The sequence below is a fragment of the Micropterus salmoides genome, unplaced genomic scaffold (genome assembly GCF_014851395.1).
Source record: "Micropterus salmoides isolate LMB-PRFRI ecotype aquatic unplaced genomic scaffold, ASM1485139v1 Ms_hic_scaffold_14, whole genome shotgun sequence".
In the NCBI taxonomy this organism is placed as follows: Eukaryota; Metazoa; Chordata; class Actinopteri; order Centrarchiformes; family Centrarchidae; genus Micropterus; species Micropterus salmoides.
In genome coordinates, this window is record NW_024040485.1 from 3543484 (window position 1) to 3569146 (window position 25663).

Genomic DNA, 25663 nt, shown 5'->3' on the forward strand with positions numbered 1-25663 from the left:
TAGAAAACAGCACAAATGTTTTATTTTGATTTCACAAGCAGATGCTTGTTCCTTATCACACAGCTATAATCCACAAAACTGCTGCCAACAGGTTGTCATTTTTTTTTCTTCTGAGCACTGAGCTGTAGCGTTTGTTGTTCTACATCAACCATTGTGATCACACTAAACACTTAACACCAAGGAGCCACAGTTTACCAAGGCTTCAAGACGGTGGAGCTGAGATGGCCGGTGCTCAGTGATGATGTGATCTGCTTTCATTGTGACTGACAATGTGAACAGAGTGACTGAACATTCGGTTAAAACAGGTGAATTATGAACACAGCAGCAGAGTGGCTCAGTGCAGTGAAACTTGTTTAAACTGTCCTTAAGGAAGAAAAACAGTATTGGATAAACTGGGGATCAAATACTCACACACACACATTCAAAGTTTTTCTTCATACAAATAAAATGTTTTGTCAATTAAACCAGGGTGGACTACTTTTCTAGAACTAATTTAGGAAAAAGCACATAAGTGGTCTAATTTATAATTAGCCAGATGCCAAACTTTGTTTTACATTCGCCATCCCTGGAAAAACAAAACAAACTCAGTTTTTTTTGAATGTTAAGCATTTGGCAGATAAACTAAAATCATCCATCAGGAACAATAAATCTGATTTAAACAAAATAAAAACAAATGAAATGCAGGATCATGTCGTCAAAGTTATAAAGGCTAATAAAACTGCTGCAGCTGAAATAAACTCTACAGCCACATCGGCTACCTTCTTAATATATTACAGTTTATCATGATACAAATGTTGAAGTAAGAGGAGGTTACCACTTTACATTTGCCTTCTGACAAGCACTGTAAGATTATTGAAAATCTCTTCAATGTAATGATGCTGTTTTAACACCTCAAAATCCAATTTTATTTTAACAAACATGGTGTGTTACTTTCTGTTGTTAGAAATACATCTCATCGGGCTAATACAGTGCAAAAAGGCAGCTGTAAAGTGTTACCAAATGTACACACATAAAAAACTGTGGGTATCCACAAAAATGTGCTTTTTACCCTCTGTGGGGAGACGTGTTCGTCAGGTCAATGTGCTTTTTTCAATAAACACTTAAGTTACAAACCAGCAAAGAGCTCCACAGACCTAAAGCTGGACTTAGAAACAATTAGTCTGAATAAACTACTTTGCTCATCATGTAAGGCATGAAGAGTACAACAGCAGTACAACAGTTGTACAGCAGTCGAAACGTGAACTGCCTGTTATTACAACATCCGACACATTTTTTAGACGTTAACTGGTATCACCGTACAGACAGACACACAGACTTTGTTCTCGTAACAGAGTGAAATCATCTCTCTCACACACACACACACACACACACATCACTACAGCCTCTCCCATTCGCTTGTGTGCAATTGAGTGTTTTAGTGGCACTGTAATAGCAAAGCAGGTGAAAGCAAACGCACCACAACACTCTTGGGAGATTTCACCAGTTTTAAAAGTACCATAACAAATGTGACACAGACAGAATCCCCAAAACAGTGTTTCAACAATAATGACTAAAGGGCACTGCGATAAACTAGAAAGAAAGTGGCTTTTTTGTACAATCATGTCAAGTATTGGTTCAACAGCAGGGCTGGGCATTCCAAGATGTCAACACCAGTTACTAAATATTTCGAACATGAAGGCAGTTTTAAATGAATCCCTTTTTTGTTGAAAGAAATCAGATATCATTATATTATATTGAGTATAAATAATTTGCCTGACTCTACTAAACACAGCAACATTACATACTAGTTGACCAAACTCCCTAAAGCCCCCTTTTGACCAAATAGTTCCAGGAACTAAGAAGCACCAGAAACTAAACTGAGGAACTAATAAGTCCTTTTTTCAGTTTTCCTGTTTATGTCCCCTGCATCTTTAGAACTGTGAATATTCAGTAAATTAGCATTATTAAAACAAACAATGGCTTTCTTTAAGAAATCATTTTTCCCATCGTGTTGCTCGTTATAGTTTACTACTATAGTACTACCACCTCAAGCAGGGACTTTCTGCAGGCTAGGAACATCGGCCCAGGTTCCTAAGTTCTTAAAAAAGGTTCCTTGATCCCCGGAAAAGTGTTGAAAGGGGCTGTTAGAGTCGCTCAAAAATTAACATTAAAAAAATGTGTATTCTGTCTGTATTATGTCTGGGTACCCAGCCCTGCCAAGCAACCATTTCAACAGGTGCTGCTCTACGAGACTAAATATTTCATTTGAATACATACAGAAACACTGAAATCACCTTTCCAAGTCTTAGATGGTGCAAAGCAAAGCCCCGTATGTCTACACATCTATTATCCTCTAACAATAAACTGTCAACCGGGCAGGAAGACACACAGTGGATGGTTCATGGCTTTACAGAAACACAGTCAGATCCAGACGTCAAAACTGTGAGCAGACTGATCAATCACATGAAAGATCACATGGGAGGTCATACTGGAGGAAAACCCTACAACTGGGACCAACACTGGAGAAGTGTAGGTCAATAAAGAACACACCCAAAACACTAAAGCCTCCACACAGGAGAAGAAGCCGACATGTGGGACCAATGTAAGAGGAGTTTCCAACATCTCCCAACTGAACACAGACCACACCAGCATCAGTGCTGGGAGAAAACCCCAGTCTCCTCCCTGGAGACAAGCTGTACTGGTGCAGATTCAAATTCAGGGGCTCAAAGCTTCACTTGGCAGTCATTTGACTACATACTAGCCCTCACACAGGACTGTCTCCTGTGTTTTATGTATCATGGTCCTGGATGGCTTTCAAACTGAACTCAAAACATTTCAGTCACTCAACCAAGATTTATTAAAAAAGCATTTTAGCTCCTCCCCCCCTCAGCCAGGCTCATCTCTAAGCGACTCTGCTCTTTTCTAAATCACATGTAACATTAGAGCTGATCTTTATAAGAACTTAATAAAATAAGCTTTATGTGTTCCTGAATTAGGAGGCGTTGCTTCTTCTGTTAATGACTTAAAGCCAACAGTGGGTGACACCCATTGTCCGCTTTACAGGAGCTTAAAAGACACAAGATTAACAATCCAGATCCAGAAAGAAGCTCACTTACTTTTCCAAATGTTAATACAAAGAGTTCAGAGCTCACCTCACTTACGTAAGGAGATTTTCAGATTTTTCATCAAGACAAGATCAACAACAAAATTCATAAATTGCTATTAAAACATGAAATTGTAACCTGCTAGAGAAATCAACATAAATACCTAATAAATAGTGACTTCTTGACTACTTTTGCATGCTTTGAGACTAAATACTAATTTGACCATTGTTTTAATAATTAATGTGGCAGTACAGCTTCCAGCCACCAGTGGCAGCTCTCCAGTCAGTGAGCGCGGAACAAATCCTTTGCCATTTTTAATTTAAGAAGATTTTGAGAACAGGTTTCTCGTAAAAGTGAATGTTCAGGATCAGTCTGACAGCCATCCAGTATGGTGAAAATTTGAGGGCCAACAACATAACAGCAGCACAACCGTAGTACTAACACAGCACCACTGCCAGCACAGGTGAGGGTTTACTCTTTTACAAAGAAGATGAACCAGCCAATTTCAGTTTCTTTATCAGCCATAGGACCATAAACCCCTTTGGGTTAGGTCCCAATGTGTCTGACTGTGCAGACAACAATCCTACCTCGCTGTTGGGAAATTTTTGTTGACTATGTACAGAAGCTGCATTCTTTTTTTCTAAAAACAGCAACAAAATTCAAAACAGCTATTGGTATTTTGGAAAAGGTGCATTATTGAATCACACAGAGACTCTGAGCAGAACCCAGCTGTGACAAACGAGAGCTGCATTCCAAAATGAGATTTAACACCTAATGATAGGCGCGTATATGATAGGCGCGTTTAAAGTCAAGTTGTCACCTGTCCAATGAGTTTTGTTTGATGGTATTATGGGTATCAGCTGCGAATCTCGGGTGCAAAACAAAACATTTTACAATGAAACTCAAGGAAAAATCCACTTTTCAACACTGTTAACAAACAGCTAACCTAAATGGCACCAATCACAGAAATCAGGAAAAGTAGGACCTAAATGGCAAATTATCACAGATTAACTCCTGAAATGCACTAGACACCAAAATTGATTATACAAAACTAGTGAATTTAACCTTTAAAGCATCAGTTTGTTGTTTTTGTCCAAACATAAATCTGCTGTTAGTGGCACAGATTAGATTTGCTGTATTGTATCTTAAAGCAGCATCAAGCAGAGACGTGCAGCATGTCACTTATTTAACTCTTCAGCAAAATGTTTTCTGCTTTTTAGTTTTTAAACAAAAGGAGACGAAGAACCTCCCATGTTACGTCTCTGTGCTTTTTTCATCAGTGGCACACAGATTGTCCCCCCCTCCCTATAAGATGGTGAGGAATCGCTTCAACGCAAAAAACACACAAATGTGTTCAGTGTATATTGGCGGTGGTGAGTTAGACAGCGTGACAGATACAGTAGACAGCAAGCGCAAGTCCTTTTTCTTTTGTGCAACCCAGACTGGGGGAGGCCAGACCTCAGGGGGCTTTCAAAAACCGACCTCCTGTAGACTCAAAAGACGGCTGTTAAAAGTCTGTCATTGTGTCAGTGCTCGAATGACATCAGTGACAAGTTTTCACGGAAAATAAAAAGCATGAAACAAAACTGTTTACAGCCACCTTTTAAGCCTGCAGGATGTGAGCGTTTGACATTCCAAAGACAAACTTTGGGTGGAGTTTCACTGTCAGGTGACAGTAGGAGGAGGTCATTTCTCCTGCAGCAGGGCGGGGATGTTGATGTTCCAGCCAATGGCCTGCCGGTCGAAGCCGCATGTGAAGAGGTTGCACGAGGTGTTGTCTTCACACCAGGCGGAGCAACACACCATACGCCGGTGACCCTGAACAACGACAGACAACACAGTGACTGTTAAACACTGAAGACAAGGACATGCATTATGTGATCAAATGATGAGATACAGATATTGAGTTTTGACTTGGAGAAAATACAAAATCTTTTGGGCTTGTATGTATTTGTTTCTCTATTTTTTATTTTGTGTTTTCGTCGTTTTTTGTCTTTATTGGTTTCCAACAAAGATCTCTGCCTTTAGACTTTAAACTGTAGATCTTGCAGGTGCGTTGCCACCATTATTGTATTTAATTTCTGACCATTTTTAAGCCATGACATTTAAAATGTTGTCAAGTAGTGGAGCACTCAGGATGGAAAACCTGATTCAGCACTCAGAACAAGAAACACCAAAATAAACGTTTGGAAGATTTTATGTCAGTTAGAAAGATTCACATCACACGTTGCAAGAGATAAATCTCAACAATAGTAAAAGATTTCTACGTGTTTAAACTAAATCAAAACGTTGCATAATAATTAAGAAGTTTAATAACCAAACTACATCAAAGAAAAGATAAACACCTGACTTTTCCTTTCCCTATTCCTGCTACCACCAACCTACTACTACTACTACTACTACTACTACTACTACAAAAACAAACAAAGTTATATCAACTTTAGAAGATTTGCTACCGTATCAAGTAGAGCCTCAAAGAGTAAAGCCTCAAATTGATGATCTGATGATTTATGAACTGGGGATATACTGAGCCAATCCAAAACTTTATTCATTTTGGAGAAGAAAAAAAGACGCTTACCTCAAAAACAGCAGTATGCAGTCAGTCAACATGTCACTGGTAAGTCTCTTTTTTTAGAGCAAGAACTCAGGTCATAATAAAAGGAAACATGGGTGTATGGAAGCTGTGAGGGGCCAATCCGAGGCACTTCCTACTGACTGACCTGTCTGTTGCTTCGTGGGAGTCGAGCCAGTCGCACCCCGGACATGTCAAACAGCCGGACCTGCCGATTGTCGTGAGGAAGAGCGATGATTTTCTGGTTCACTGACACGCTGATCCTGGACACAACAGCAGCAGGACCAAAGAGGTCAGAGGTTTCTTTTCAGTTTATGAATTCTGACCATAATCATTTCCAACAATTTCCAAGAGAAATAAATGTCTCTTTTTATAGCTGGTATAGTCATGATCTAATAATAACTCACAAATATAAGTGTGAGAACATACTGAATAATGCTCATCACAATTCCCCAGAGCCCAAGATGACATCGTCAAATTGTTTTGTCTGACCCAAATGTATTTGATTTACAATTATATAAAGGAGAAAGGAGGAGAAAATAATCATTTTAAAAAATCGAAAATTGGCAAATATTTTTAATTATTATTGTGGATGGACTAATGATTGTTTTATCACTATTTCCAACCTACATCTGGTTCACAGAATAAATGTCAAACTGGACCAGAGTGTTGCTGTTTTTATTATTAGGCTAGAGTTATTTTAAAATTCTCTGTTGTTTGCAAAGTGCTGTTATCATGAAAATTCAACGCAATTACAACAACTATCTAACCAAATAACAAAAGATCTTTAATTATGATCATTAACTGTATAAAATCCTGCACTGGCCTGGTTAGCTTCCTCTCCATGGCCATCGCCACACAAATACAAACACTGGAGATGCTATATAACCTGCTATACATCTGTTGCTGAGTTGTTTACAGCCCACAGACCTGTTGACAGCAGAGTCAGTGCGGATGGTTGCTATGGGCGATCTCATGTTCTTCAGGTCCCACACTTTAACGGTTCGATCGTCACTCCCAGACACCACGTTGTCTCCCACCGTGAACACAGCAGACGTCACCGTGCTGCAAAGAGGGACGGGACAAGACAACAGGTTTGTTAACACTGAAGGAAAAGATGAGGGCGTGTCAGTCTCCAGATGTTTTCTTTCTTGAATCAGTAGCAAGTTCTAACCACAGTTATATATACTGTTGTATTCAATACATATACTCAAGCATTCAGCTGAATATTTTTATATTTAAACAGAATCATCTGTTGCACAAATTAAAACATACATTTAAATTTCAGTAGATTTAGATTTTGTTCACTTAATTATAATAAATAAATACTGAAAAATATGTCTTAAGGGATTATAGCCTAACTGAAAAGGTGTAGGCTGAAGTCATGGCTTTTTACACCCTTCCAAAAATACAAAATTACAAACTTTATGAACAAGCTTCATAGAGACTTTTTAATTATTTTAAATAAAAATATAAATGTTTCAACATAATGTACAAAACAGAATTACTAGATATGGAAATTGGAGAAGATGTGTATGTGACTGACTCAGTGTGTCCCTGGAACACGTTGACAGAGTGGATGGACGGGTCTCTAAAGTCCCACAGTCTGAAGGTGGTGTCTCTGGATGAGGTGACCACCAGACGCTGGGTGGGGTGTGTGCAGCAGTGGGTCAGCTCCTGGTCGTGGCCTGAACACACACGCACGCACGCACGCACACAGACAAACACACACACGATGTAAACACACTCTCTCCGTTGCTTCCTTATACATTTGTTTTCTTCATAACTACACCGTATCTTCTGCAACCTCATTTTTCTGGCAACAGATTGGTGTATTTCACAGATATACTACAGCTGAATGACCCCAGGGATTAAGGCTCACTTGCTGCTAAACAAACCCCTCCCCCTTGTTAAGAGTGGGGGTATCAGTATTGCCATAACTGACATACTGAAAAAAATAAATCCTGCCCTTGTTGCATTATGCTGAATTCAACCCCCCAATGTTGAGTAGAATTCAAATGTCTAATAGCTTCAGGAGTATGAACTCTCAGGATTTAATGTTTTTTACAGGATCTTATTAGTGAAAACGGTTTATTTCTGGCAGTGTTTGAACGAGGCATAGAATAAAGTGCAGGGTTTGACAATAACGGTGGCCTGATGGCCCAGGCCAGTAAAACATAATGTCGGGACAGAACTAGCAAAAACATTAGTATTAAAAAAAAAAAAAAAATTAAAAAAAAAATTATACTCAACATCCTGCAGTTGTTTTGCAGCTCTTGGCGCACACCGATGTCCAATCCAGAGTTGTAGTTTATGTGACGAGAGGTTGTCAAATTTTATTTCTTAAAGCTGCATTCTCTCTAACGGCCAGCAGGGGGCGACTTCCATTAGATAGAATGGTAAAATGTTGCTACTTCTCAGCTGATTCATTATCTCAGTAAACAGTTTTAAATGATTTTATAGTCTCAGTCGAGTCTTCTTCAACACAGCATGATGTTCATTTAGTATATTATGGTATGGTATGGCTATTTAGGGGAAAATAGACGATAATGCAGCGTATGCTTTTGGACGGGACTACCTTGTGATTGACAGGTCGGTACCATGGCAACCTGTTCATCAGGATAGAGGCGACTCGTGTCCGCTGCTCTGTGTACAGTTTTCATAAATGGCTGTCAGCAGGAGAGCACGTCATGTTTGAGTCTGTGAGTATGTTTTGTTTTCAAAGTAAATTGCTTTGGTAACCTTTTTATTTTTTATAATTTTAACTGTAATTACATTTTGTTTAGTTTTTTTATCTCAAGGATGTATTTAATAAACAATTTAACATTTTTGGAAGGAGGGACAGTAAAAATTGTCTTCGGGCCAGTAAGTTTCAAACCCACAGGCCCGGTGGGGCCAGTTGCAAAAATGTTTAAGGTTGAGGCCTGAAGTGATTTTGATGCGTGTTTTACACATGTAGGCCAGGCTATGTGAGTATAATAATTCCTTCATCCTACCAGTGAGTGAGTGGACCAGCTCTGAGGTCTCCACGTCATACAGGTTGGCGGCTCGGTCCCAGGAGGCCGTCACAACCTGTTTGCCCCCCACCAGCCAATCAGCAGCAATCACCACACCCTGGTGGCTACGCAGAGTCGTGGTCGCCACACGGACAGAAGGACAGTCGTTTGGACCCTCAACCTCGCCGTCGGCCTCATCTTTATCCGAAAAGTCAACATCGTCTTCGCAGGGTGTCTGCTGCTGTCGGGGGAGGGCGGGACGAAGTTTCAGAAACAACGAAAAGGAACAACTCAAAAAAAACTTTCACACGTAGTGCAGTTAATACTTACACTGATATCAGCAACAGGCTGTGGAGTTGGCAGCTGCACCATGTATCTCCAGATGTGAGCTGTCTGGTCTCCAGAGGCTGAGGAGGAGAGCGATGCGGCAAAAAGTTAGAGTATCGGGACAACCCTTCCTTCAAAATCTCTATCAAACAACAAAAGAGTCAGAGTAAAGGCAGTCCAACATCTGTGTCCACAGTGATACTTTGTGGCTAAAACACGTGGGTAAAACAACATAATTTAAAAATAAATTTGAATAATTGACAAGTTCCATTAAAACATTGCTTATGGTAACAGGGCCAACAAAAATAACGTGTTCTGAAATGTTAATGTGATGTTCAGTCTCATTTTGACAGACATTTCAATCTTGCACCCATTGCCAGTTAGGGTTGCAAGATTTCATTCTGATTGTATTTTTGCAGCTGTGAGAGCAGCTGCTGCGGTAAATACATGTGCAGAAAACCACTGATGAGGCTGCTACCAACGAGGATTTCCAGGATGTTTTAGTTTTGGATCATTACCTGTCAGAGCCATCTGTTCAGTGGGGTGGAACTTGATGGAGTTGACTGGTGAGACAGAAACACAGATGTATTACATCAGGGTATAACAGACACTGTTTCCTACTAATGTACTGTAACTACACTGCTCAAAATAATTAAGAGAACACTTAAATCACACATCAGACCTCAATGAACATAATAGTTCAAAATCGTTGCTGTACATTGTATAATTTGTTGAAAACAAAATTATGTAACAGTCAATGGAAACCAAAACCCCCAACTGACTGAGGGCTGGATTCAAAATCACACTGAGTAAAAAACTGAAATCACAGGCTGATCCAACCTGATGACTTTCATCCAGGGAACTCATAATGTGACTCAGCAGTGTGTTTGGCCCCCACGTGCCTCTATGTACTCCCGACAACTTCTGGGCATGCTCATGAGATGGCGGATGGTGTCCTCCCAGACCTGGATCAGGGCTTCAATGAGCTCCTGGACAGTCCCAGAGGTTCTCACTTGGATTCAGGTCTGGGTAACGTGAGGGCCAGTCTATGGTATCAATGTCTTCTTTATCCGGGAACTGCCTACTCACTCCGGCCACATGAGGCCGGGCATTGTTCTGCACCAGGATGAACCCAGAGCTCACTGCAAAAGTTTAGGTCAGACCTTACCCCGACTGCTGTAACGTACCAGGATTTCAAGGTACAAGGTAGTTTATTAGTCATCGTGGTACCCTTACAGCAGTCGGGGTACTGTTGGCTAGCACTTGGAGGCGACCCGCCAAGGATATACCTCTCCAGAGCGGGAAGCTTCCGGTCAGCGATCTGATGCTCCAGAGGCGTGCGACCTCTGACATATTTAGCAGCTGTAAGTCGCTTTGGATAAAAGCGTCAGCTAAATGAATAAATGTAAATGTTATACTGTGATGATTAAGTGTTCCCTTAGGTTTTTTTTAGCAGTGTATATTCACAACAACTTTATAATACTGAGTGGTAGGGATTTAAACTGGGATTCAGCAGTTCAGAATGTTGGCAAACATGTTGTTTTAATGTATGTTAAGAATATTTTTAATTTAAAATAGTGTGGAATAGTCGTGAAGAGAGGCTCTGTCTATGAGCACAGTATTAGTGAATTTAATTAGATCTATTATTATAAATGGACTATAAATTCTTAACTACCTGATCCTTGATGGCCCATATATTTGAGGAGACACTTTCCTGTCTCAATGCTCCACAGCATCGCAGAGTGGTCTGTTCACACATTATGGGGAGAAAAACACAATTTAGAGTTACAGCATTTTTACTACTGTCTACATTCAACAGTAGTTTTACAGTGCATATCAGATGCATACAGAGGTGTTTGACTGTTTATGGTCTGTACAGAATACAGTGTGTTATTGTATCTATGTGACTAACTGGGACAATATTTTTTGAAATTGATCTAGTATTGAGCGAGCATGCTGCAGCTGGCAGCAGCAAAACAGCAATTGCACCCCATCAAAATACATCTACTAAAGTGCTTGTTTTTGCTACTGATATAAGATAATTATATCACTCTTTTCAAAATCATCATCAGTAATTTTTTCAGAACACAGGAGTTGCAGGTCTTCTGTTCGGTAATTCAGTGTTTTAAAGGGTTAAAAACACCAAAGTCACACAATTACACATACTAACCAAGACAGAAAGGTAAAATTATGTTTTTTGTCAAAGGAGTCTGGTGGCTTTGACAAGACCGATCTGGCAACTTTTTTTGGTTAAACAAAACGGATCTTACTCTTAAAAGAAAAGGTCTCTCTCTGTAGGGATTACTTCCATAATGTTGTCAGACACTTATAAAAACAAGTGCTTTAGTGGATGTACTTTGACGGGGTGCAATTGCCCACAAGAATCCTGGTTCAGGTTGAAAAATACCAGTTTTTAAAGTTACCTTTTAAATCTAGCATGAAATTAACAGTTTTCTCGGCTCAATAAGACATTAAATGAAAATAAGATATACATCTCTGAAAAGGGACATTGACATTATCAGCAATGACACTGTGAAAACAGAGAGAAGCTATTTAATCTAAGAAAGAAACAAATACACATTTTCCTTCAGAGAGTAGAATAAAGAGGTGTTAGATACAGAAAACAAAAGTTAGCACTTATTTTCCTTTATGATCATCAATATTAGCTGATATAAGCTTATTGCAGCAAAATGTCGACCAATAAGAATAGTCAGTAGAGAAATGCCAAAGATATGTTTGAGCTATTTTAGAAACAGTGTCTCCATTATATAGTTTGTCCATCAGAAAACACTCAAACATTTATTTTTCAACTGTAAAATGTCCCTCTCAGTACAAACTATATCTTGGGCAGGTTTTCAAACCCTCAAATATCAGTATCAGCTTCCAAAATCCAGTATTGGTTGGGCTAAATCTCTGGCAGAAATGTGAGAGAGTAATATCTGAAACTTTAAGCAAACAAAACACACACTATATTTACATGGCTAGACACAACTAGCAGTGTGAAAATATATTTTTATGTCTGTGTTTTTTTGCACAGACTTCTTTAAAGCCACTATATCTGATGCATTTCTGTTAACAGTGTGCTCACATCACAGTGAAAGTGTTGATCTTAAAAGGATTTTAAAAAAGAAAATACAAAATCTGAAAGAGCGAAGCACTTTCCAGCAGACCACACACTCCGCCTTCATTGAGCAATGATATAAAGCAGCCAAAAAATGCTCATCCACCTTGAGTATTTTATTAATCAAGGAAAACATAAGAGTAAGCCAAATACAAAATAGAAAGCCTGGGGAAAAAAGACATTTGAGGAGAAATTTACTCATTGCAGGAAAGAAAATGCAGATGAAAAAGAGTGACATACCAGCAGATGCAGTACCAAGAACCACAGGTTGTGTCCTGGTGACGCTCAGGTCCCAGATGCCATCTCTGTGGCCGACATACTCCCTGAGCAGCTGGCACACTGCTCTGGACGTGGTTGCTTTGAAACTGGACACAATCTGACACCGACATCAAACTCACGTTAACACAGAAGGAAATCTAAGCCTCACACTGAACCTAACAGGGTTCATACACATTTAAATTCTCAAAATGGCATCTTCTACATCTTTTTGTTGAGGGGTTATTTAGACTTTTTGGTAAAATTGAGGACTGGAAGTTGTCATTTTGGGTGATTAAGACACAACACTGGTCATCATTTGAGATGATTACGGTTTCTTTTTTAAATAGTAACCTTAATGTTAAATGTCGCTGAAATTGCATCAAATCCATAAACTTTATTTTTTTTAAAGGAGAATGCCATTTTTACATTAAAATATGAGGGTCTCAAAATTTCCCCATTTCCCAAACATTTTAAGGCCTGGAAATGATCCAGTTCTAATTTTCCAGAACTTTCCAGAGCTGTGTAGGAACCCTGGTCTGATGGGGGGGAAGAAGCAGGTCTGCAGAACTGAAGATAACATTGTAGCTGCTCAGCAGGGTCCTTGTAGTATGCCAGGGCTAAGAAGCTTTGGTTTACAACAGCGTTATTCATATCAGTCCTGGGTTTGAGATGTTTTACACAACAACCTTTATTGGTATTTGTTTTAAGCCCGTCTGAGCACATGCTAGGTGGGGGTTGTCGTATACCCCAGCCATCTGATGCTTCAAGTGCTTTAAAACAAACACCATCAATGACCTGTCAACCCAGATCTGGTATCAAAACAAATGCAGACGCATTAGATATCAGTAGTATAGTGCATTTATCATACCAGGATTACTATAAATGCAAAACCATAATAAAGAAAAGAACAATCTAGAGAGGGGGGCAAAAAATACTGAGTTATGGTGAGACAGAAATTGATCAGTAATTATCATCAGTTGGATCAAAGTTTGCTCAAAGTGTTTACATTAAAGATGGGGATGATACAAACTGGACTCTTGGTTCGTTTTGGACATAGACCACTAAATAAGTTCCAACTGAAAGGAAGCAGGAGAGCATAAAGAATGACATCATTCATCTGAAAAGTACATCCTTCACATTTTCTTTGTCTGTTATCAAACAGATAAAAACTAACACTGCAGATATGATGAAAGATACCGAGCATTGTGGGAACCAGTGGTTGCTGGTTGTTAGCAAGCAGCACGGCAGATTCTCTTGTAAAACACATCGATGTAAAGCGGCATGGCTTTTGTTTCATTCATGGTAAATGCAACATGATTTTGCTCAGTTATGGTTTGTCATATGATGTAAATGCAGTGTGACAATGTGACAGTTAGTCAAATGTTGACTCTGGATGAGCAGAAATATGTGAGTCTTCTGTTGTACGGAGAATCATGATGGCCTTGTTTAAGTGTAACACAGATGCACCAATAAAAGAAGCGCAAAGCACCGCAAAATAAGCTTTAAGTAACTGGCTGGGCAGTGAATCTAACACACCCAGCAGTTAATGCTCTACAGTTTGAAGCTTCAGTGTGCAGTCCGCTAGAGCCACGTCAAGATTTTGCTTGTTTTAAAATTAATTTCCTATCAATAAATCAGCTATCAGGATGGACTTTCAGCCTTGCAAAAGTTAGCACTTATTTTCCTTTATGATCATCAATATTAGCTGATATAAGCTTATTGCAGCAAAATGTCGACCAATAAGAATAGTCAGTAGAGAAATGCCAAAGATATGTTTGAGCTATTTTAGAAACAGTGTCTCCATTATATAGTTTGTCCATCAGAAAACACTCAAACGTTTATTTTTCAACTGTAAAATGTCCCTCTCAGTACAAACTATATCTTGGGCAGGTTTTCAAACTCTCAAATATCAGTATCAGCTTCCAAAATCCAGTATTGGTTGGGCTAACCAACCAATAACCTTAAGCAAATAAAACACACACTATATTTAGATGGCTAGACACAACTAGCAGTGTGAAAATGTGTTTCTATGTCTATGTGTTTTTTTGCACCGACTTCTTTAAAGCCACTATATCTGATGCATTTCTGTTAACAGTGTGCTCACATCTCAGTGAAAGTCACAGTGAAAGTGTTGATCTTAAAAGGATTTAAAAAAAGACTAAACAAAATCTGAAAGAGCGAAGCACTTTCCAGCAGACCACACACTCCGCCTTCATTGAGCAATGATATAAAGCAGCCAAAAAATGCTCATCCACCTTGAGTATTTTATTAATCAAGGCACAAAAAGCATTTTGCGGTAACAACTGCTTCGTGTTAAAGATGTCTCCTTAGTGTACCATTATGTGAATGCCAATAAGTAGCCAAATCAAAACCAATGTGGTGCAACTGAGGAAGCCTGTTAGTGAGACAATAAAGTTGTGTTTTATCTCACACAGAAACTGATAGAAAAGCTCAAACTCCTACATTTGAATGACCAAGTCTCTGGGGGAGGGAGTGCCGACCCCCTGGCTGGGCTGTTCATGCATATTGGCACACAAGGGGGAGAAATCAACAAATTACCCATGAGTCTCCACCCCACAACTCCCAACTGGTTACGTTGAAGTTGCGGGATCCACCTACTCTGGCATGGCAAGAGTTTGAGCGCGGCTACGAGCAAAAAGGTAAAAAAAACAAAACAGACAGCAGTCCTTCCCTTTAACATTCTAAAGCCATGTGATCAAACACTAAGGAGCTAGAAAACAATGAAGCTAATTTACCAATTCAGTCTTTTTTACATTTTGTATTCTACTCTACATGCAGTGTTTCCCACAGGATTTTAAGAGACTTTACCAAACTGCCTGTCAGCTCGCTCTGGTCCATTTCAGTAGATTTACCATAAAGGCATGAATACGTGTGCATTTCAAATTTAGGCTTAGCTAGCTTAATCGCCTTTTCACAAACGAGTGACAGAAAGACTGTTAATGTTACAATAGTTACCTCAAAAGAAAAGTGGTTGTCTCGAGTCAGATACCAAAGTGTGTGAGCGTGCAAGCTTACAGCAGCGCCCACAAAACACATTACAGGTCTGTAATGTTATAATGAGATGTGTAAAAATATTTTCGGTTCATTTTGAAACTATGACGGAATATATTAGACTGTGGCGGGCTGCCATGGTCTCGTTTATTGATGGGAAACACTGACATGATACTGTACATGTCAATAGACTGATTCAAATCAACATTTTCTCAAACCTCACAATGCTTTGATAAAAATCTAAAACACACACCTACACAGGCAGGCTTCAACATAATACGTATAATATGTACAACAATGATTTACAAATTTCTGGATAATATTCATTTTTTGGCCTGGAAAAATAAAACAGTATTTACCTTGCTTGTGGAAGCCTTGTAGGTCGTCTTTAGTTTTTGTGACAGCTGGCTGGTGCTATGACTCGCTGTGGATTGTCAGAATTAAAAGGTATGAACTCATGATGACAAGAGAACAACTAAAAAAAAGTGCAATAAAAAAAGAATTTACTTTGGTGGAGTTGAGTAATCCATAAAGACATACAGACAATATTTCAAATAGTTAGTACACTTAAAGTGCAAACATCCATGGCCCTGATATGAGATGTGTCTCACCTTTTGTTTTCAGTGCTCCTTTGGCTAAATCTGCCCCTTCGAAAGTCTGTCCTTCTGCAGCCAAACGATCGTTCAGCGTTTCGATTTCTCTGCGTACTGAGAGTCAAACAGGTCATGTGTTAAAATACTGTCAGCAGTAACCAACTGCACTCTGCACCGCAACACAGCACGGGTTTCCTTGCCATCATTGCTACCATGTTCAGACCAGGTTACTTGCCATGGAAGAGAAGGAGCTTTGTGCTTATAAAAACCTACCTGAGAGGCTCAGGTCAGAAAAACAAAACATTGTGTGTAAATGTTAGCTGGCTAGCAAGTCAATAAGATACTTGTTCCACGAGCAGATCACCAAGAGAAACTATTCAGCTTGAAAAGTCCAGCAATTGCCTCTGAGACTGGAGCGAGACACAGGACTGACACCATGTTGATGTTTGTGCTTGTAATGGGATAAATCAGTTTCTATCTAAGTTAAGCAATTGTTGTTTACTTTAATTGCAAAACCAAATCCAAATGTTCATTCTTATGAAAAAGTCAAATAGTTGTTGAATTTAGGAGAGATGGCCGACTTTTATAATCATTTATAGATGTATCCTTGCTCTTTAATGCCAATTAAAAATATTAAAATGGTCTTACTGAATTTAAAAAACAATGGAGTTTTGCAGTCCTAGAGTACACTGTGTAGAAAAATAGAAGCTGTGTTTGACACCCCAACAAGACTAGGAAAAATTCAACAATTACAGTTAAAGTGCTGTCCAGCGAGGCACTCAGCAGGAGTTTGTCCCCGTCCATCTGCACAGTGCATAAACACAGAAGCCTCCAGCTGTTCTAGGTAGACTGGCTCTATCTACGGTGATGTTTAGCAGACCACAGTTAAAACCAAAACAAATACGTTTTGCCTTCATGACAACTTACATTCCAGGTTTTCTATGTAGAGGTTTTCAAACTCCCTCTCGATCTGACTGAACAGGTCCAGCAGATTGCTCCTCAGAGACAGAGGCAGTTTGGAGTCCTGCAGGGACAGAAAAGGAGAGCATGAAACCACCTGGAAACATGGGTTCATCACTGAGCAGAGCTGGGTGAGGCTGCTGCTTCACTTCAAATACTGAGTAGAGGACTAGTTGGAGTGTTTGTGTACGGCTGCAAGTGTTTTCATTATCAATCAGTCTGCCGATGAGTTTCTCGAAGAGCTGTTCTATCTATATAATGTCAGAAAATAGTGAAAATACCTGTTATAAATTCACAGAGTGTGAAGTGGCATTAAATTCCTTGTTTTATCTGACAATCTGCCCAAAACCCCAAGTATGTTGTATTTTAGTATTATCTATGACAAAGAAATGCAGCACATCATGACATTTGAGGAGCTATAACCAGTGAATGTTTCTTGAAAAATTACTGAAACAATTAAGTGATTATCAAAATAGTTGCAGAATAATTTTCTCTCAATTGACTAATTGATTAATCAACTAATTGTTTCAGCCGTATGTGTACAGATGTATTGAGGCTGAAAAAAGGGCATACATGTGAAGAATATAAAGGTCGAAAGAGGTGACAGACAAAGTACTAAGGTCACAGTTGGAAAGCGAATCTCTTGGCAGTTCATACCAAATGCTTATCTGCTGATGTGCAAAACGCCTTTTAAAGAAAACCCACCAAGTCTCAACTTGTTGAATAAATACAAATCACAGGGTCAGAAAAAATAACTTGATGAGAGTCGGGTGAGTTTCTGGAAGCCTACACAACAAGCCTTTATACAAAGCATATTACTGAAAGGAATTAATCCATTAAAGGAAAGAATGAGGGTTACAGAGCACCAACTTCTGAATATGTTCAAACTAATTATACACAGAGTCTCATTTAAGTATTCAAAACTCACATACTGCTTGTGGTGTGACATGCACCAAATTATTAGATATATATTACACCATCTCAGGATCATGAGATTACCCAATAGGGTAAAGAGCAGGAGATGTTCAATGCAAGCACACAAATGCTTTTAAAAGAAGCTCATCACTTTAAAGTGAATTTTAGGCTTGCTGCATGCAGCAAGACAGTCATTTAGTTTACTAGTAAAAGTTACACTAAGTCCTCTTGTGATGACCACAACTCATAATAATAAGCTTTATGCAACAAAAAAACTATTTCTACTACAAATGATGTTTTCATAATTAATTTGCATGTGGACTGAATGTAATTTTCAACCCATTTAAACCCCATTCAAAACAAACATCAATACTTACTTAAAACTGAAATGATGTGTCCTGCTTATGGAGTCACAAGTCTATTACAGCAGTCAGTCAATAGTTTTAACATCTCCGCAGTTTTGCAACAGACACAGTTTATTAGAGACAGTCTTGCTTTGACTCAGCAGCAAAGACACAAACAGGAAGTGGGCCATCGCTCCTCAAAGCTTTGTCCAATCATGATGGAACTGCTCAGTGTGCGGAGCCCTCTTTGTACCTGAGTGTACTTTGCATAATGCACTCTTTCTTGGGCTGAATTGCTGCCCGCAGCTATATTTTCTAAAGAAACCATTCAAGTGTGCTGTTAGCATTCACAGGCAGGCGCTGGCAGCAGAAAGGTTTGTGGGATCAGGATAGTTGAGAGGAAAGGCTGCAGCATAAGGGGCGGGGTGGGTGGGGCGGGGGGGTTACACAATGACATACGAATGTTGCAGGCCTGGCATAGGTTGAAAATGGATGTGGGACTCATTCTATGAAGATATTGAGAGTAGAGAAACGTATTTGTAGCATTTGCTTGTTTGATTTTGTTTATGTGAGAGTAATGACCCAAATATATGAAATCAGACGCCTGAAAAATAAATGTTCTGTTCAGTAGCATTGTTTATTATAACACACGACAAATATTATCCCAATCAACTACGGGACGCAACACAAAACCACATGGATTTACGGGTAACACTGCACTCAGGTCTAATGGTCATTTCAGCAAATTCTTCCCATATTTGTGTGCATTATGGTCATAAAAACATTTTATTCTCCACTGCATCCAGTACAGAGATCTGGGAAACAGACTCTTGCAAGAATAACTTTGATTAGTGCAAATAGCACAAGCCCCAAAAACAAAACAAAAATATAGCTGCAAGAGGCAATGATCGGGGTCCAGGCAAGTCGTGAAAAACGCTACATTTGACATTTTCAGAGAAGAACAGGTGCAGATGACTTAAGAGATTAAAGTGAAGACAGAATTTAGATTTTTACAGCATCGCCTTGAGATCAGAGAGTGTCATTATATGTACCTGACTACTGGGTGAAATGTTCAACCCACCTGCAACATTTTGTGTTTCCATGGTAATTATTTTTGGCAGAGAAAAAAAAAAAGAAGAAAGTGTCACAGGATCCAAATCAAGTAGAGACTCACTATGATCTGAACAACCCCATTGTCAGCAAGTCTGACTCTGTCACCTGGAGATTTGAAGTCTGGAACTTCAGATCTTCAGAGCAGGTGACTTACTGACTGAGCCACTGGTGAGAGGCTGTTTCCACACACCTTCTCACAAGTTGAGGTAGTGAAGTCACATGTGCCTGACCCGGATAGTTCTGTCAGTTTAAACTTAAAACGCTTACAACTGTCAAGATGTTGGTGAGAAAATTCTGAACAAAATCACTCATCATTCTGCTGGTTTTGGGTGTGTTGTCAGTTCATGGCAAGATACTGAGTATCACTGCAGACTCACTGTTTGACTGATCTGAACTCTTTGAAACACTTGATAGCTGCAATCTAGAGAATGTCTGTTTTGATTTTGGTAGTTGGTTTGGTTACAATAGATTAAGCCAATTTTGATTTACGGGCGTTTATGTAAAATTGTACATAAAGAAAAGTGAACAGAAACGTAAGTAACTTTTGATAAGCGACGTCCGTAGATGATTTTAGAGCAGAAGACCAATGAAGCAAAGATGCAGCTGAATCCAGAGATTAAAATAATGAAAGAAGTTTGACTCTAAACGAAGCCTTTTTCGAGATAATTGCAAAAACGTAATAGCGCCATCATGAGGTCTATGAGTGTATTGTATTTTGCTTGAGTAGTTGGTGGAATTTACAACCTACCTGCCAATTTTGGTGAGTTTTCATTGATCAGTTTTTGCTGCCCACTTTTAGTGGAGAAAAAGAAGAAAGAAGGGCTCCAGCAGCTTCGCTGCTCCAAACTAGTAGTAGTCTACTTAGTCGTAGCGAGCTGCATGTAAGAACAGAACTACTTCCACAAGCGATGATTGTTACGAGGCTTTTGCTCCTCTGTTGTCATGGCCCACATGTTGGGACAAAAATATGAGAATCACACCAGAATTATAGGAGTATCCCTATAAGTGGTATGCACCTCTGACGTTAAGTTTCTATCCAGGTGGAGCGCAAACTTTAACTGAAAAGAAAACATGAATTCATGTTCTATCTATCTAATACTTTTACACTAATATTAAGAGTTGGTCATATTGTAAACATGGTCTTGGGTCATTATAAGCACAACGTTTCAAGGAAACATATCGTTCAATCCGAAAACGTTGCAAACCGGTGCTAAACGTTTTGAGATTGAACTCACCTCAGGTTACTAGACCGTCCAATGAACAAGAGAATTGTGAGTCAAGTGATCTTGGGTAATGTGCCCTCATTTATGTGTTATATGATATATGTAACTGCACCAGCTACAAAATACAGTCAACTTATCGTCCTCTTAAGACTAGCAAAAGAAAACCTGCTGTGTGCGTGACTGAACCTCAAATGTTGCTGGAACATCTAGAATATCACATTTTAAGGAGAAAGGATTTGTTGATTCAAATTAGAGAAATCACTTCCAGAACCACCACACCTCTAAATACTAATCAAACCTAAACTACACCAAACACATACAACTAAAGCTAGCTAGCTCTACACTAATTTTTAGTTACACCTGAAACTTACCTCCATTCTCATGAAGGATTCCAGATTATCAGAGGACTGGGACCAAAAGGGACCAGAGTGAAAAAACAATAAGTCATGAGGATGGGATTACCCCGTCTGCTCGGTTAGAAATAGCTCCTTGAGACAGGCCAAGTGGGACTGTAGGTTTTACCTCCCATACGTGCACCATGGGGTCTCATTTTCAATAATGTGCCTTTTTCACAGCAAACATTTTTGACTTTTCATAGCATGAGACACTCAGGTGCCACTTCTGACATGCCACTTCTGACATGACACTTCTAACGATGCCTCTGTTACAGTCAAGGGTCCCAGTAAGACTGCAGCTAAAATGGTTTTCAGTCATCCATAATGTTATTATTTACACCTGTGTTTTTCCTACTGTGAAACATCCATTGCCTTTTCAGTAAGAAAGTAGCACCTTATTACACGGGCCCTGACTGCAGGGAATTTAAACTGAGGTTTAGTGTCCAAATTCTCTTGCTGTATAAAAGTTCCAGGAATAATTCAAAAGAAATACCTTAATGCTAATTAATTCAGGTTAGCTTCGGAGTTTGACTGAAGCAGACCCTGAATAAATGGAAAAGCTGTTATTCAACTACTTTTAGTATGTTTAATAATCAACTTTAGTAGCTGAAACAGTCATGCTAACATTTGTGCAAATTCAAATTTACTTTAAATTTTTACTTTTAGCTGAGATGAAACTTTCTTCAAGGTTAGGACATAAAAAAACAAACAAGAAAATATAAATACATCACAAGTGCATCAAAACCCTGCAATAAATGTTATGAGTTTGAGTTAACAGAGGACAACAGAAACAAAAAACTGAACTATGATATTGTGTGTTCTGGCTCCCGCAAGACAACGTTAATCCATACTTACTTGATCTCCAGTTAGCATGACACAACAAACTATGCAACCTGTCTTTTATAATTGGAGTACTGCAGAGCCTGTGAAAAGAGTATGACGTCTTCTGTGGGTCTGCATGAGCTTGGTCAAGTCTGAGAAAGTAACTCTTGATGACATCAACAGCTTTGGCTTTGGAATGTGCAACAAATGTCACAGAGCTTATACTCAAAGTGGAGATATGAAAGATACCTTCCCTATTCTACAAGTATGATGTGTAATCAAGTGTTAAGCAGTAGGAGTGGGAGAAAAAAATTGATTCTTAGATGCATTGCGATATGGATGTGGAAGATTCTGACTCGATTAACAAATATCGATTATTTAAATGTCAATTGATAGAGTAATGTTGAGTGAACACAAAAGATGGAATGTGTGGAAGTATAGCACCTGGACTGTCTGTGGCGTGCACATAACAGAGAGACCGGTGTTCCTCCTATATTCAGCACACCACCGCTGCAGAATGAATAACCACCCTGCTAAAATGTCATTAATAACAATGCGCAAGTAATGATTTTAACTCGCACAGTGTGCGAGCATGGTGACACTCAATGCTTGCCTAGCTCCCTATCCTGTATATGGGGCCAAGCGAATGAGAGAGAGCGAGCGGCAGAGCCCGACGGTGAAAGTTAGCGGACAAAAATATTAGCAGTAAGTTTTTGTCTGGTAGTAAACGTGCAGTGTAGGTCACTGTGTGTCTGTTAATAAAAGTCTGTAGTTTCCCCAACAGCTGTAACAGCATGTTTTTTGGCTGTTAGGTAACGTAAGCGGAATTAGTATGTCATTACTAACTTGCCTACTTGTCCAGGGTTGAGAACATCAGGCACAAGCTTAGACTAAACTGGTGTACAGCTCTGTCCTGTACACATGCTGTACATCCTGATAATATTTCAGTTTTCAGAGGATTCTGACAACCGGTTGTTAAAGAAATGAGGGACCAAGGAGCTGAGGTTAATGAAGTAAATTAGGGATGCAAACTAGTCCTTTTAAGCTACTTAGGAGATGTTTTATTAGGATTTTAATGTGCAAATTAAATGCTTAGTAATTATCCAGAGATGCTGTATAGAAAAAAAAAAATTATGCATCAAGAGGCATCGATAATCGTTTGCCCAGAGATTCCCACCCCTACTAAGCAGCCAATCTTTAATTCTATGGCTCTTTAATATCTTTCCTGATAACTTTGTGTACCCAGCATCCAAGGAACAATTCAGTTCCTTATTAGTTGGCCAGAGTGAAACTAGGTAGGGCCTGAGAATCAGGAATAAGCACCACTTATCTAACCGATCCACCAGTGACAATGCCTAAGCCTGTTCTGAATCCATCTGTTTTAAACACTGAGTTAAAATAACCTTACAGTAATCATGCAGTAATTGCGCCATGCTGAAGCCAGCAACAATATAAACCATTATGTGTCCTCTAAACGAGTGTATTAAAACCTAATTGGCTTAGGCTTACAACTAGAGTGCTTATGGGTGCAGACAGGGACAGCAGGACAGCAAGCTAATGATGACAGACATGGGAGGAGTGTAGTTAACACTTCCAACTATAGAAGTACTTTCTCCGCACTTTTTCCTAGTGTTTTTGTAAATGAGTGAGTCTTCACCTGTCCCTCCAGCATGTCTCTCTGCAGACCAGAGCGCTCCTGCTCGGTGCTGTTGGTCCTGCGGATGGACAGGCTGTGGGACTTCCTCTTCTGTTTGGCCTGACGGGCGGCGCCGCTGCTCCCGCTCTCCACCGGCATCCCTCCTTCCAAACCTGATGACAGTCTGAAAGTACAAAATCACAGGGAAGAAAGTGAAATCCTGGTTGAAATAATCTAGGGGCCGTGGAAAGCATAAGCAGTGGTTATATTTGGCAGCTTCCACGTGTGAATGTGTGAAATGAGAAAATGAACGAGTGTGAAACAGAGTGTTGCTTGAGGCTCGGCAAACCCTCTGTGGGTACCTGAGGGTGAAACATGAGGGATTACTGGGACAGATGAAACAGGACTGGGAAATGTGTACGGAAAAAATGTATTCAATATTCAGAACACCTTCTTCTGATAACTTATCCATTTAGCTATGGGTCAACAAAATCACTTCACAAAGTCTAGTCACCAAGTCATCACATTGGACTGTGAGGATTTTCATTTTGTTAGTAAGGCTGCAACAAATTATTCTTTTTACTAACAATGAATCTGAATTAAATTTCAATTAAGTGATTAATCAAGTTAGTCTACAGTCCTATCAAAAAGTATTTAACTTAAGGATGGAATGTACAATTATCATAATTAATTCTTTTTTTTAAATTTAATTGTTTGTTTGTCCTTCAAATCTCTCCAGGACTCAAAGTTGTTGAGTTTAGTTGTCTAAAACCCAGAAGTATTCAGTTTACTATCAAAGAAAAGCAGAAAAGATTCCCATTAGAGAGGTTGAGATCAGTGCATTTTTGGCACTTTAGATTTTTTTTTTTTTTAAATGACTTTGACCATCAAAAAAATAAATTTTCTGTTAATCTACAATCATTGTCAAAGCTTTTATCAAAGGTGTGAATGACATAAAACAGACAAAAGCAGCAATCATCACATTTAAATGGGTAAAACCCAGTAAATATTTTATGCATTTTGCTTTTTAAATGATTTGAAACTGTTGGATTATTTTCAACTAATCTTTGTACTTCATAAATCATTAATATTTTTTGCAGTGTTAATGTGGGCAACAAACTTGTTAATGACTTTTTTAATGTTCTCATTCTATTTTAATGATACATGAGAAAAACTGATCAATATCTTTAACACTCCTACTTGTAACTGCAACTAACGATTTTCATTATCGATTAGATTAATCGATAATCTCCTGAGAGTGATGTCTTCGTGAATGTAAATCTTTAGGATGACAGGACACTTTTTATGGATGCTCATACTGTATTATGACATGAGCCTGACAACAGCTGTAACAAATCCTTACCCTTGAGCTGACCTAAGGTCTCTAGACAAAAATATCTGGTGTTTTTCTATCACCAGCCAGCCTGTACATCACCGCTTCTGTCATCCGTTAATGTCTCTTTCTGCTGAATAAAGGAATTGCCTTGTCTGACATCTCAGTTCCTCTTGCTGACTGTCACTGTGACCTAAAGATGTGAGGGCACTGATTACAACATTTACGCTACATGGCGTTGTGCTACATTGAGGGGGCGAAATACGTAAAAGGAACATTATGAGTGAATACATTCCCGTTATTAGCAAGTCTTGAAAATGTTAGCCTTGTTACAACGCAATTGTTTAGCAGTAGGCTAAGCAAAGCCGCCGTTATCCTCATTAGCTGTGGTGGTGTCAAGCATGCTAATAGGCTAACGGAAAGACAACCTTGCCAAACATGGAATCCAACTTACCAGAAAGTCTACAAATACAAAGATGTATTCCGGGATTTTGAGGGATGTGTCGCCCTTTGTATCATTTTCTTCAAAATGTGAGAAAGCAGCGCACGGTTTGTCCAGAACCCGTGTTGACAGTTTAAGAGCTCCGCTACGTGACAAAAGATAACGAAGCCAATTCCGGCACGCGTTTTTTCACAATAAAAGCCAAATGTTGAAAGTGACAAAGCCTACCTGGTTCCGCCGTGGCATCGCTTCCGACCACACTTCACTCACAACCGGCTAGTTTTATTGGGTATTACCCTCAATGGTATTACCATACGCCAGCACTTAGACGGTTCAATAGTTTATCTGGACATATCCGACGATTACTTAATGGAATTTTATGGTTTGCCGAATTACCACACGTGTAGCTCAGTCTGAAGAAAGGAAACGCTCAAATGAAATCGTTTTATCTGATAGCCATCTCGAATGTAACGTTTGGGGTTATGCTACCGCAGAAGTACGACGATAGATGGATGATA

General features: G+C 39.2%; 1 protein-coding gene across 2 annotated transcripts; it reads right to left on the reverse strand.

Moving 5' to 3' along the window:
* On the reverse strand, positions 1–25320 carry LOC119901679 (WD repeat-containing protein 37). Of its 2 annotated transcripts, none has more exons than XM_038717259.1 (14): positions 25158–25320; positions 23392–23554; positions 16890–16986; positions 15981–16076; positions 15729–15793; positions 12340–12475; positions 10654–10725; positions 9497–9541; positions 8982–9058; positions 8652–8889; positions 7202–7343; positions 6586–6720; positions 5804–5918; positions 1–4901 (listed from the first exon to the last, which is right to left on the reverse strand). In XM_038717259.1, exons 2-14 carry the CDS (start codon positions 23527–23529, stop codon positions 4770–4772), a joined length of 1488 nt encoding a protein of 495 aa, XP_038573187.1. In that variant the 5' UTR covers positions 23530–23554; positions 25158–25320; the 3' UTR covers positions 1–4769. The 2 variants fall into 2 exon arrangements, with proteins under 2 accessions (XP_038573187.1, XP_038573186.1); XM_038717258.1 differs by having other exon boundaries at positions 8652–8892; positions 25158–25319.
* Positions 25321–25663: the final 343 nt, after the last annotated feature.